The sequence below is a fragment of the Plectrocnemia conspersa genome, unplaced genomic scaffold, assembly GCF_051122295.1.
Source record: "Plectrocnemia conspersa isolate PC_06_02 unplaced genomic scaffold, ASM5112229v1 ptg000010l, whole genome shotgun sequence".
Taxonomy (NCBI): Eukaryota; Metazoa; Arthropoda; class Insecta; order Trichoptera; family Polycentropodidae; genus Plectrocnemia; species Plectrocnemia conspersa.
Window position 1 is genome coordinate 20,082,878 of NW_028277174.1, and position 14,254 is coordinate 20,097,131.

The 14,254-nt window shown below is 28.9% G+C and overlaps 1 protein-coding gene and 1 non-coding gene across 4 annotated transcripts; one reads left to right on the top strand and one right to left on the bottom strand.

Annotated features, from left to right (window-relative positions):
- Window positions 1–19: 19 nt before the first annotated feature.
- Esyt2 (extended synaptotagmin-like protein 2) lies at window positions 20–11,338 on the bottom strand. 3 transcript variants are annotated; one of them, XM_088196213.1, is made up of 23 exons: window positions 11,309–11,338; window positions 11,127–11,240; window positions 8,716–8,913; window positions 8,613–8,654; window positions 8,407–8,547; window positions 8,263–8,339; window positions 8,122–8,188; window positions 7,533–7,678; window positions 7,345–7,465; window positions 7,209–7,272; window positions 7,043–7,149; window positions 5,051–5,148; window positions 4,460–4,508; window positions 3,907–3,996; window positions 3,756–3,842; window positions 3,379–3,690; window positions 3,143–3,311; window positions 1,385–1,453; window positions 1,221–1,290; window positions 1,066–1,158; window positions 905–1,001; window positions 699–842; window positions 20–638 (listed from the first exon to the last, which is right to left on the bottom strand). In XM_088196213.1, exons 1-23 carry the CDS (start codon window positions 11,309–11,311, stop codon window positions 555–557), a joined length of 2,442 nt encoding a protein of 813 aa, XP_088052339.1. In that variant the 5' UTR covers window positions 11,312–11,338; the 3' UTR covers window positions 20–554. The 3 variants fall into 3 exon arrangements, with proteins under 3 accessions (XP_088052339.1, XP_088052341.1, XP_088052342.1); XM_088196215.1 differs by lacking the exon at window positions 5,051–5,148 and adding an exon at window positions 5,651–5,739; XM_088196216.1 differs by lacking the exon at window positions 1,385–1,453.
- A 2,562-nt stretch (window positions 11,339–13,900) lies between these two features.
- Window positions 13,901–13,982, top strand: TRNAL-AAG (transfer RNA leucine (anticodon AAG)). Its single transcript has one exon. It is a non-coding gene; the product is annotated as a tRNA-Leu (tRNA).
- The last annotated feature ends 272 nt before the right edge of the window (window positions 13,983–14,254 follow it).

A 14,254-nucleotide genomic window follows, 5' to 3' on the forward strand; every position in this document is an offset into this window, starting at 1 on the left:
AAATAAAAACATTATAATATTTTAATTATTTATTAAGCATTTTATTAAAAAAATAACACAAAAAGTATAAAAAAATGTAAATAAAAAATATTTTATCACATAAGCTAATTTAAATGACCAACTAGTTATATGTTTATTATCAGTGATTCCCAATCTTATTTTGACAAATACATTCCACAAAAATGGAATTTTATGATATTGAATCTAGATAATATGTAGTAAAGCAGTCGAGTTAATAAATAATTAACTCATACATGTTAAAATAATGTTTACAATGAATAACATAAAACATTGATTAGGACTCACTAAATTAGATTAACTCATATGTATGTAAATATGTATTATATTATAAAGCAACAGCGATAAAAGCTTAAAGACATTCAATTAGATGTGAGGTAGTACAATCAATTTAACGATGTATTTATATAACATTTATATAAAATCTGATATTGAATGCAAAAGTTAACAGTTCAATTATTGAACCAACATATATAATATATTAAACTTGATAAACATGGTAAAACACACACATCATAATACATAATCTTCGTTATTTAACCCACAATCGTCGGTTGCAAAAGATCCAACCAAAGGGTTTTACCTTCGATTAAGTTGTATTCGTTAAGATTTACGACAACCTAAATAAAAACATAATTTAGAAACATACATATTATTACATTGTAAACAATCATACGAACCTCTCCAATCACCGGACTGCCTCCAGCGAAAAATCCTTTTTGGGAAGCAACCGTTATTTCCAAAGATTGCGAATTGCATTCACCCTGAGACATTAAATATTCGAAGTTTTCGTCATAAACAGGATTGCAATTATCTTTCATAACCTATAAAATAATTGAATCATAAAATCTCATTATTAAAATATTAAATATAACAACCAAATTACATTAGTCTTGCGCTTGGACGTCTTGGAACGACCTGGTAGTAGATGCAACTTAACATATGGATCCGGAATGTTCAGCGGATCTTTTAATGGTATATTTCTGCAATAATATTGTAAATAAATAATAGTTCAAATAAAAATTTACATGAAATAATTAAACTTACGCAATCTTGTGAATGATGACGTTTAAACGTTGCCTGTGAGGATTATACCTCAACGTTACTTGTATTCTGCCTAATCCTGCAGCTCCTGCAGATCTGCAAATGATGTGATTAATGTATAAAATTATGCAAAATATTCAGGCATTAAATGAACTTACGATGTTGTGCTCGGTGTGCGTCTTATGAGCATCGGAGAGTTTCGTTCAGGTTGTGAGTCAAGAAGGATGGCTAAAATATATATTTTAAATTTAAAAATAATCAGAATAATTGTATAAAATTATTTAAATAAAATATATGTATAAGTATTATTAACTAAACATACCCGACTCCATATTCGCATCGTCTTCAAGTTTAGTATCATCAACTATTTGACCCTCATTGGAAATTAGCTCTGTTCATGTTTGATGTTCATAATTAGTACAATATCACACAATGAGGATATAAGAGCAAAAACACGTGTGTTCGTGGGGATTATCATATTTTACATACAAATCATTTTTATATACAGTAGCATGCAAAAAAAAAACGCATCACTTCTCGAAATCAGTAATCCTTGATTGGATTTTACGGAACTTCTTATCACTTATTTGAAGACATGTTCATATTGTTTTTAAGTGGTTACTTAACCAATTGACTGTCAGCTTTTGTGGCATTATATGTAGCTTAGAGAAGAGTTGTATGCAATCATATACCTCTCAAATAAACGTTATTGACCGAAAAAATGCGTTTAACAATAATAAAATGGGCCAATCGACACAAAATCTAGAATATTTTAAATTGAGAAGTAAGCTTTCCGATAAAAGTAAATTAAATTTGTCTTATTGTTTTTTACATCTCTTCAACTTCATAGGTGTCAATGGCATCGGCAACGTTATTGTGCGAACATAGTCATAAATATTATTTTAATAAAAATGGGATTCAAAAAATAATAAAATTAATACTTCATTAAAATATTTCTAGACCATAAGGAAGAAAGTGAAAAAATATCTTAGACTGACTCTAGTACAGTTATTAATCAAACTGATAGTATACGCTTGAGATATAATTAAGAAGACGATTAAATTATACAACTCTACGAGCAAACAAAAACTTGAAAGAAAAGAAGTGACTGAAAGAGTTTACTTTGTTTATTAGTGGTGGTAATTATTAAAATAAATAATGTTTAATTATTTATTCAATTTTCGATGATTATTTGCATTTTGAAAAAAATCGAATTTGATTATTTTGAAGGTGATACGTTTTTTTGCACGCTACTGTACATAAATCTATCGACTACATATCAATCCGAAAGTGAAGGTTTATAAAAATTATCCTAAAATTTGAGAAACTATTTTTATATAACAACTAGCGATTGTAATAAATAATATTAGTCGAATACGCCAATACAAGAATATGTTAACTCACATGAAAGTAGTTTTGAGATATTTAGACATATGAAAAATTTATGTTTTTTGATCTTTGACATACATTTGATTTCGATTTTTGAGAAGAAAACTAGAGTTGAATCATTCTGTCATCTATTCTGTTCAATAGCAGATGAAAGCATTTACAAAAAATTATTACATTGATAACACCACATATTACTAGAAATAGCTAACAATACTTTGAAGAACATGCATATTGTAATTTGAAGTGTTAATAATATGTTCAATAAAATATGATTTAATGTAAATAATTCATCATCACATTACAAAAAAAAATACCGCGTAACTTAATTAATGTTAAAATTTAAATATTCTTGTTAGATGTTTATTTAGCGTTAAATTGTTTCTAATACTTTAATCGAAAATATCTTAAAAGACATGTTTTTCAAAATTAGTGTGTGACTATTAAATAACGGATTAAATGCACGGGTAAATAATGAAGAGACAATACAATATTAGTTCAATAATAAATTCTGAATATTCTTACAAAAATTTCATCAAAGGTAGGTTTTCTTACACAAACATTATTTAAGGACAAAACATATTTTTGTGGAAAAAACAAAAATATTTGATCAGAACACATTTCTTGGACTTTAAGACGTTTTTGCTTTTAAGTCCCATATAAGAAACACAATATAGGATCTGTATTATATTACCTCCAGAAGTTGCTTTAATTTCAATTTCTCCTCCGACTGAAAATAATTTATCATTATCGTTTGAATTGAACGGAGGCGTCGCTGGCACTTCCTCAGTTTTTATTGGAAGATCTTTTACGCTGACGTTATCTAAAGTTTCGCTATCAACCACATCCATTTTTTTCACAATCTATTAAATCATAAATATATATTATAATAAAGTAGATCTATAAAGCTATAATAAAAAATATACTAACCTTCAAGCTTAACGACATCAATATTTTAGAATCGGGTCCAGACTTGTGCAGTGAAAACGGTTGATTTACAATAGTCAAATCGTTCTTGCCAAGCAATGCCGAAATATCAAAGTCCAATGATCCAATTTGACCTCCGGTCTTTTGATCCATGATTTTAAAATGAATCGTATCGTTCTCTGGATTACCAACTAAGAAGCTGTATCCAATTTCAAATACAGGATCTCCGGTACGCATACAGACTGACGTATTCTCAGTTCTTTTACCGACGTTTATTGTAATATACGGATCGGGCTTTGATTGCGGACGTGCATTCTAAAATTTATATAAACAATTACAAAAAATCTATAAAATAATATATATTATATATAAAAACTTACTGGTAAATTTTTGCATGAATCTATATACATAATAAGTACGGCGGTGCTCATTCCGTTTACGCACAGCAATTGAGTCTCTTTTATGGCCTGAAAAAATATATAAGTAGTAATAAAATCGTATTTGAATAATTTATTAATAAAAGATGCTTACGAGTTGCAAATCAGTTAAATCAACGCTTAGTTTGTACCACATGAATCTCAAATGGATCATTCCATGTTTAGCTTGTTCCAAAGTCAACCACTAAAATTAATTATAACAAATAGACTATGATTATAAATAAAATAAAATAAGAGGTCTGATTAAAAAGTATCCGGTCTACAATAATTTCTTTGGGCCTCAGAATTGATTTTATAGACAGAATATTTATTTTTGTTATTATCGAAAATAAATAATTAATCCAATTTAATTTTTATATGTATTGCAGAGAAATACCTAAAATATGAACATTTTATTCGACATATTTATAGATATTCTCATAATTAAATGGCATGTACACCACAGTAAATGGAAAGTTAATATTTTTTATCAAAAAAATCACTTCTATGCAATATAACACCTGGTGTAGTGATTGTAGCATTTTTTGCAATTTGTAGGTAAAGTGTGTTGCTTTTGATTTAAATAGATAACTAGTATTTTTGTGCTTAGTCACATACTTTTTAATCAGCATATACATGTATATGTATATAAATAACGCAATACTTACAGTATCGAATTGTCCTTTCTTTGTTACAGTACTAATTTCAACAGTACATCTAAAAATCAAAACATATTATGAATATTTTTTATTATCAGTTATTAATAGGAAAAATAGAAAGGAAACACCTTGATTAAGGTATAAAATATTATAATAGCTGGTTGTGCGTATTCATACAAAATTTTGTTGGCCGAAATATAGGTAAAATTTGGAAGTATAAAATTAAAAAATATACAAAAATTTATAGACCAGAATGTTTATTATTATAACATGCTCAAGACGCAATAAAAACCTTTTATGTTAGTAGTAGAATTTTGTGCCGTGAAGTATTATTTTTATTATGGAAGAATTAAGGAATAAAATAATTAGCTTATTATTAATCATATAAAATAATTCAGTGGTCATTCTATAGTTTCATTGATTTCAAACTATGGAGCATCTAAGAAGTTTTAATTTCCAAGATGTCCACTAGTATAGTTATCAACAAAAAAATAGAAACGCTACTTTTTAGGATCACATCATCATTTGAATATTTCAATGCAAAAATAAAATTACGTGGGGCTTCGGTGAAAATATACTTAAAATTACACAAGGACAGACCTGCCCAGAAAGTCATCGTTTTGGGCTCCGGGAAAGCCTGGATCCCAATCCCACAATTCAAGACCAATACACTGCCTCTTGCATGAACTTATCTGAGCCTAAATACAAGAAAATTCAGGTAAATGTCTAAGAAAAAGGTTACTGCTATTCACCTGAATTTATATATATTACTGAAGAGAATCATTTGCATAATGTATCATGTATGTATTATGTAAGTAAATAAAATAAATACTTTAACGTCTCTGATCTGTTTTATATCATAAACCAGATAAAAGACATTCGGGTAAACATAAAACAATAAAAATATTTTTGACATTATGTCTCATCAAATTTCAAGTAAAATTACCACATTAATAAAATGTGCAAACATTGACGAGTGATGATGTTAGCATTCACTGTTGATATGATGAAAGGTTAATGTGTTAGTAACATATTTAAGCATGCTTTGTGGTTATATTATAACAGTATTATTCACAATAGTATTAAATTATATATTAAAATGTGCCGCTTAATTAATATATTCGTGTGTATACATTTAACCCTCATAGCGTATTTAATTGCTGATTAGTTATAAATAATAAAATAATTTCCGAAACCTACCTCCCAAGACTCTCATCGGTTTTACTCATGTCATCGAGATCATAAATTTGAAACTCTGCCTTTTGACCAGAGGAATATAGTATCGCATCCTATTAATCCAGTCGAGTTGGGAGAGGTTGCGAATCGTCACCACAAAATTAATTGTTAAACCAAAAACAAACCAAATTGACATGAAAATAATTTGACAAAAAAATAAAACCGAAAATCAACATTTTAAAGTATTATAATTTAAACTTAAAACGATGCAAAGCATCAATTAATAATTGTAAATAATATGTTAACAATAATAAAGGAGCCCGTATGCGGAAAAATGGTGTAAAAATTAAAAAACTTTCTATATGAAGAATCAATTTATCCATTGTTTTGATATTATATTGGAGATATTAAATATAGCAAACTATAAAATATAAGCAATCTTTTGCTACAAGATTTTATCCCTAAAGGCAAGATATTTTCAATTTTATTAAAAATCACAAGTTTATATGCAAATTTTTGTTTGAGAAAATTTTAGCAAAATACTCGATTGTGCTAAATTAAAATGGATATAAGATTCTAGTCTTTTTTTTACATCCGTCTTTTGTGCGACTCTGATTATATAATAAAATCCAGTTTTTTTAACATGTCTAATTAAAAGAAAGTCAACATACACTCTTTTTTCTGCGTACGGATTCAGTAGGGTTAACTCCGTGTCGAGAATACGCAATCAATGGCATATTTTACGAATAAGCCATTCTTTAAAATCAACTCATGCATATAATTTAATCATCCAAAGAAATGTTGCTCATTTCCTGAATGATTAAAATATTTAAACCAAACATCGCAAAACAATCATGTTTGCATGATAAATCAACTTTTACAAACCATGCTTGTTTTCATATATGAAATTATGACAATTGTACCTGTACGATTATAAGTCACATATTATTGTACAATTAATTGACATCGTTTATTGCTTGATTTAACCTTTTTGTTTTGCTGGAAGAATTGGACACATTTTAATGGGTTAAAATTTATTTTTTCTATTATGTGATGAATCGATATTAAAATAGTATTTTCAAAAGATTCGGCAAGCAAAGGGTTAAAGTGGTGGCAATAAACAATCTCAATCATGAAATTATAATAAAAACATTAATATTAGTATAAAATATGTGAAAACTGTTTGGCAGTATTGCATGTAAACAAACCCCAAGTGTTTCTATGCTAAATAAAAAATAAAATAAAAACATCGTTATTCAATATAGAAAATGACTGCCATCATCAAGTTAATAAAAATTGACTAATAAGCTACTACGTGTGTCAGATCATATACTCTTGAATACAAACATAAATAATATATAGAAATATATTATATTGTACTAATATGACAATATTCAATCGAAATATAATACGAACCTCGCACCAAAAGTCCCATTTTGGATTTACGTTATTATTGATTGTTTGCGTTCTGAAAGTTTGAGCGCCGACTGTTATAATAGTGTAAGGGTCAGATTTTCCTTTACCTATAAATAAAACCATTATTTATAAATTATAAAATTATTAATATATATTCAATACATACCTAACATCCCAATATCCTTCTTCATAAGATGCTTAGCCTCTACAACGTGGATTCTCAATACACCCTAATAAAAAATAATACATTGTTAAGTTTAAAATCATGTTTCATACATACAATATAAAAACATATTATTTACTTCAGGCTCGGGCAATTTAAGTTCAGAGGACGGCACTTCATCACTCAGTTTAATCGGTAATTTATTCGGTAGAACCATCATTGCAGCTATTTGCTCCACAATACAGCGCCGCAATAAGTCACTATATATGTTTTGAGTTGCAATAAAATGCATTAAAATAACTATGATAAAATTATAGATATATTTACCTAAATCCTGGCATATCCAATATATCAGCTACTCCAACTAGATTAAAATCTATGGTTGGATTGTTGAGGAAAAACACTTGCAGACCGCCAACCATTGGAATGGTTTTAATCAATGGTTTCATGACAACGCGGAGCATGCCGTGAATCTATAAAACATTTAATAATAATATGCATTACTTACAATAAATCAATATTTTATAAATAAAGATACTGTGTTTTATAAATTAAAATGATTTATTTTGTTTTATAGAGTATAAAATTATTTAGTGGCACCCTATGATGACCGAATTTCGTAAGGAGACGTCGAGGAATCCGCCCCTTAAATCTGTTCCTTGACAATTTATGTGTAGTATTGAAGGCTAAAATTCATATTGCTATGGTTAGACTTACACCCACCACCATTATAATAATAAAAAATAGTGACTTATTAAGCCACGTCTTTGTTAGCAAAATAGCTTAAGAACAGAATTTCTGTTTCTAAAATGTATTTTAAAAATTAATTAAAATATGGGCAAATGTTTTATTCTTGACTGAAATTATTTGGAACTACTTATGCATAATCTAATATATTATACAAAAAAATACTCACTTGAAAATCTTTTATTCCTCCCTTTACACCGCTTAAAGTAAATGTAATATCACAATCGCCAGCATAACTGAAATTAGAACAATATGTAATTACCTGCATACAATTACGGAAACAATATTCACAGTAATAATGTCAACTTACAAAAGATCTATGTCCATGATGATTTCATCGCGAGAGAGATTCTTATCGTATACTTTAACACCGCCAACACGAGGTGGCTATAAAAATGATTATTCATTATATGCAACTCGTATAACATGCAACTTAAATTACAATTTAGCTTACAATGCTTCCGAGAATCATGCGTTCAAATTTGAAACCGTTCAGTTTGTAATTTACAAGACTAGCTTGTACGTTTGGTTCAATCGAATTTTTGATTATGTCTCTTGCATAATGATTAACGTTCGGCCATACTTGATATATGATCTAAAGAGTAAAATTATATTTAAGTATAATCGTAATAAAAATAATTTATTAACCATAATAATTACCTTATTTAACCATTCAGCTCTTTCGACGTCTGGAAAAAATACCTGAAATAAATTTAATGAATGTAATTTACAATTTTAATTAGAATTTTAATGGTTTACATACCCAAGCTGGAAGTTCATCAACACGAGCCAATACAATGTCTTTTTCGGATGCCATTGCTGAAGCTTTGGCGATAGTTCTTCTTAAATCGCTCTCCTTTCGCCATCGGTCACGTAGAACGGAGAGTACAACAGGTCCAATGAACCATGCAACCGACCAGTGCATGTAACCGACTAAATAAACTGTTCCGACCATAAATACCTGAAAACATATTAATTTAAAGTATAAATGGGAACAAGTAATTTTCCCCCAAAAGTGCATCCAATTATCACTTAAGGCCACCGGTGTATCATCCGTCATAGGTATACAGTAATTGAAGATAATTAATTTTGAAACAAAAGTCTTTTAACATACACAACACATTTTAAATATTCAATTTTAATAACAATTTAACAGACTATTTACTTTACCTATGAATCTCGGAATAAGTAAACATAATTTTAATTTTTTTTCTCAAGAACGATCGAGATGTTCTGAACAAATTTTAAATGTTCGATATACCTGCACTTAGCACGTGCGGGGTACTATTATATTTATAATAATTTAAAGTACTCCATTGTATATCCAAAAATTCTCTACCTGCATGTAGTTTTACATACGATTAATTGCATTTGTCATTTTTGACTTATTTTATAAATATATGAAAATATAAATTATAGAAATCTTTTCTATTTCCGGGACCAGTCCTGAGATTCCGGGAAAGTCTAAGTGCAATTTAGCCTATGGATTGGATTCCATAGTCAATTATAATAAGCAGTCAGTAACTTAAAAGGGTTAGTTATTTTAAATTTAATTTTATTATATTATATTATACAATCAAAGTAAATTTAATGACATGTTTAGATTTTCACTCCCAAGTAAACAAGCTCTTTAAAATTTAAATATATTTTTTCTTTTTTTAAAACTGGATGATTCCTATATTTCAGATGAAGGTCTGAAATTATTTTCTGTATTTTACAGGGTTTGTAAAAATCGTAAATGAAAACAATATTTCCAAGATTCTCAAAAGCTCAAGAAAATACAAAAGCTCAAAAGAATCGGATACATATAATAGACTGCACGTAGCTATAGGGATAAATGAGATTTCAAACATATTTTTTATTATGTAATACATTTAGATAACAGTAATACCAAAATTCTCAGCAACCATAGAGTTAAAACAACTTTATGTGAATAAATAGACTTTACGATCAATCAAGCGATATAATATGAAATTCTTTTTCACACATAATATAAAGTGGATACATAGTAATTTAAGCATATTAAAAGCAATTTTCTAATTGAGACCTTGACAGTTTCGTTAATAAATCACCTAGTAATTTGATTGGCCCAGTTCTTTTATTATTTATACATATACATAATTTTGTCAGGTCAAGTATAACGCAAGAATCTAAAGTATCATGAATATTTCTTATTTACATATTAAATAAAAACATGTTTTACCATAATTCGCATGAAATTGAGTTTGGTAACATTGTGTGAACTTACCTACTGGATAATAAAATATTAAAAAAAATTCAATGGTTATCTATTTCCATTTATTCTTATCTTGTCTGTCGATCATTTCAAAAGGTTAATAATACAAAAAAACACTACTACAAAATATATTATTGAGATAGTTATACAGGTCACACTAAGAAAAATTACTGCTAACTGCTACTAAAATACCAGTTCGAGGAAAAATCTACAATTTATATTGTCTCTATTTCGCCTCCAATTGTCTGATATTGATTATTAGTCCGTGTATTGTTATACATATGCTGTTACAACTGTAGATTTTCAGCAAAGAATATATTAAAATTCTTATTTGGCATAATCATTCATTTCATCTTTAACTTTAAAAGTATAAATTTAAATCATATAGGTCCTATTTATATTATAATAGTATATTGAAAAAACATCATTAAATTAATACCATTTCTTATCGAGTCTCTAAACGAAGAAAATGATTTTTATATTAAATTTTCAGACAATTTTGAATTGTAATTATATAACCACCCAGTTAGATAAAATTGTGTGAAAACAAATTCCAAGAATTTTGGAAGGCTTGGAACTCTCCATGATAAATTACACTAGATAGGTAGTGTTGCTATCTAAATTTTGATATTTGTGTAACCAACCAATTTTTTCAACTGAATATTGAATTTAAATTTTTAGTAAAAAATAAAATTAATTGTTTATGACGTCATATCCATTTTTTATAATGGCAACCATAAATAAAAAGAGCGGCCATGTTTTCGATTGCGGCCATTCATACGATTGCGTCGTATGCTATTTTAGACTATTACTCCATCGATATGAGTCAGAAAAATGATATTCCATTTGCATTACATAGTTGTTTAGCGCCTCGGCGATAATCAAGACATACGACGCCTTATTAGCGCAGCAGTTATGCGATATACGACCCTGTTTACCTTTTTGGCTATAGCGCAAGCGACGGACAACATGTTGGAATCACCGGTGGCCTTCGTCACAGGGGCCTTCTCGGCTAAGGGCTTGCTTGGCGACACCATATCTTCGGACTCCGACTGTAAACAAAGGCAGCCTTTTAGGTTTATTATCGATCGAAATAACGAGCGGGTCGAACGAAGCGCACCATGCTGGCCGAGAGTCGACGACGGTCAGCGGGCGCCGGCTCACCTCGCGCTTATTTATACGTCGACGTGACGTCAGACCTGGAGAGGTTCGAACGCGACTCGGAGCAGCGCCAGCTGCCAACCGCCGACCACCTAAACCTCCTTCGCTTATGGTGTGACCTTGACCCGCTCTAGCAAACGACGTAATAAAATCAAAAGTAAACAGCTCGCATTTGAAACGCGCGCCATTTTGTTTTAATTTATTTTCGACCATAAACAAAGTAAATGGGATTTAAATAGTTCAAAAAACGAACATCAATAATTTAACATTAAAAATATAAGCAAAATTTCCCTATAATTAATCATCGATAACATTATCATAAAAGTTACAAAAAATTCCGACAACGATAAAACGCACCACACGCCTAGTGTAATAAAAAGGTAATAAAATTCATTCCCGATTATTATTGAAGCAATAAATAATATTATTTTATCGTTGGATATCTAAATTCTAATTAAATCGAGTAAGTAGTATTATTTCTATGGAATAAAACAGGGCTGTGGAGTCGGCAGCACAAGTCAGTTTATATGTTTTGTGGTTGGAAGCGATTTTTAGTCTGACATTTTAAGTAGACTGTGAGTCATTCCTATATGAAAATTCATTCATTAAAATTGCTTCGCTGGAATTCCATTGTCTGAGTACGGTCTCATTTTCACTTCTCGATTTTCTTGAAAATTCTCGAGAAATTTTGATAAATAAAAATATATGTGCAACATATAATATGTGACTATAATAATACAATATATGTTCGTAGATATTTTTATATTACCAATGAACAGATAACTGGATGTTTGTTGAAGAGTACAATAGGGTGATGATTTTTTATAACGCGAATAACGTAAGAGCAATACGGGCCGATCAATTTCGATTGATTACAGAGCGTCGAATTTTGTTTACGATGGAATTTCGGGCTTCCACATTCATACCCAAATCGTAAAAAAATTATCGATAACAGCTGTTGCTACTTAACATTTTTCCTGTTACAAAGAAGACACAGATATAAAACTTCCTTGGATTATTGAAAGTACGTCGACAAGCAAATTTTATGGCGTAGCTCTGTGGTAAACCCCCATACATTTTTGTAATTTGTCAATTCCCACGGAGCGGTTTCTTCTTATCTGATTATTAATGTAGTTTTTAGATTAAGTCGAGTAATAAGGTAGTTGGGAGAATTGTGAACACTTTTTTTGCCATTCAAATACTTCTGACCTCTATCACAAGCTTCTGAAAAGCATGCATATTTTTTCACATCTGGACAGGACCTAACTCTTCTTATGCAGCGGTATAAAAAGGGAAGCCGTTGAGAGACATTTCAAAATATTTGTACTGATTTAATTTTCAACATAAAATGGCAAGAGTATTTTTGAGTATTTTCTGCATATTATAAAGAGAGATAACCGTTGAAAGGGTATTGTATCACATTCAAGATAAATAATTGAAGTATATCTTAAAATGAAATTTAAAATATATTTTATTGTTTCAAAAAAATTGTAATAGCCTGAAGAAACAATTTAGTAATATATGGCTTCAAAAGACTGTAATTAACTTTTAAGAGTACAATTTTAACCAGTTTTCTACCTAAAATATAGCTGTATTTAAAAAGTTTTTAAAATAAAAGACAGTTTTGTTATCTCGAAACAAACAGATATTTTTTTAAAATGTCTCAGTAATAGTGGTTTTTTAAACAATTTATGCTAAAAGCTAGCAACTTATTGTAATAAATAAGTAAGTGTTCATTGTATTTTTTTCAAAGAAAAAAGTAATTCAATAGTAAAACATTAAATGTTACACACCATGTGATAAATTATGTTGCAGCACTTTATTCGATAAGCTACTCGTTAGTATTATCTTTCCGAAAATTAGCAGATTCGATTTCGCTAATTATATTTTTGAACAAAAATTAGTTGAAAATATTACTTTGTTACCACTATTTTGATACATATTGTTCTTCCTATGAAGTTGCCAATTATAAAGTTTACACATATTCACCAGACCATCGATATTCTAAATTTTTAGCTTGATTGAAATTATACACATTAACCATTTACATTTTACACCATTCTGACTGATCTAATATTAATTTCAAGTTACTGTCTGAAATATATATACATATAATGTATAGATTTATTGTTTAAATTATTGTATATAGTATTCCTATATAGCTATTTGGCTAGAGAAATTGTAAGTTTTTCATATGTTTAAAAATTCCTAACGTTCAACTGCCATGACAACCCGTAGTTGGCCACACTGTTTATTAAAAAACGTCAGCAACATTTTTATTTTCAGCTCTATAACTTATTTTTTTTCATCTTGTCAAAAAATATGAAAAATCTGGCAGCCCTGAACTTGTGAGATATGGAATATAGAAATATCCAATAGTTGTGTAAATTTACCTTTTTAAAAAATAATAATTTATTAAAGTTATAAGTAGAGTAGTCCAAATTGTATGTATTGATTTTGTAGCCCTGGAAGAAACACGATAATCTATTTAAAAAAATGTAAAAGCAACAATTCCTATTGGATAATCATAAATTTAGAAAGCCAACGGCACGGTAGCGTGGCCGAGCGGTCTAAGGCGCTGGTTTAAGGCACCAGTCTCTTCGGAGGCGTGGGTTCGAATCCCACCGCTGCCATTCTTTTTTGTATGTTTTAAAAATATTTTATATATTTTTTTTAACGTTTTAGATTTTTCGCAATGCTTTTCTTGCTGTGGGAATAAATAATATAGACTTTTAACAGCTGTATTTTTTATTAATATTTACGTAGGTTTACCAAATAATATATTTTTGAATTCAACTACGTACAATAGTTGTTCATTTATAAAAAAATAATAATTTTTTAATTATATTAAAAAATATAAATTTTCGTATTAACCGCTAGAGGGTATTTTACAGCATAAAAATTC

Bases quoted from the DNA above. Each gene is read 5' to 3' on its own strand.
- Esyt2 (XM_088196213.1), bottom strand. The intron at 5,149-7,042 runs GTTCGTATTATA...TCTTGTATTTAG, and splicing joins AATGGGACTTTTGGTGCGAG to GCTCAGATAAGTTCATGCAA. The intron at 3,997-4,459 runs GTAAGTATTGCG...AATTAATTTTAG, and splicing joins AGAAAGGACAATTCGATACT to TGGTTGACTTTGGAACAAGC.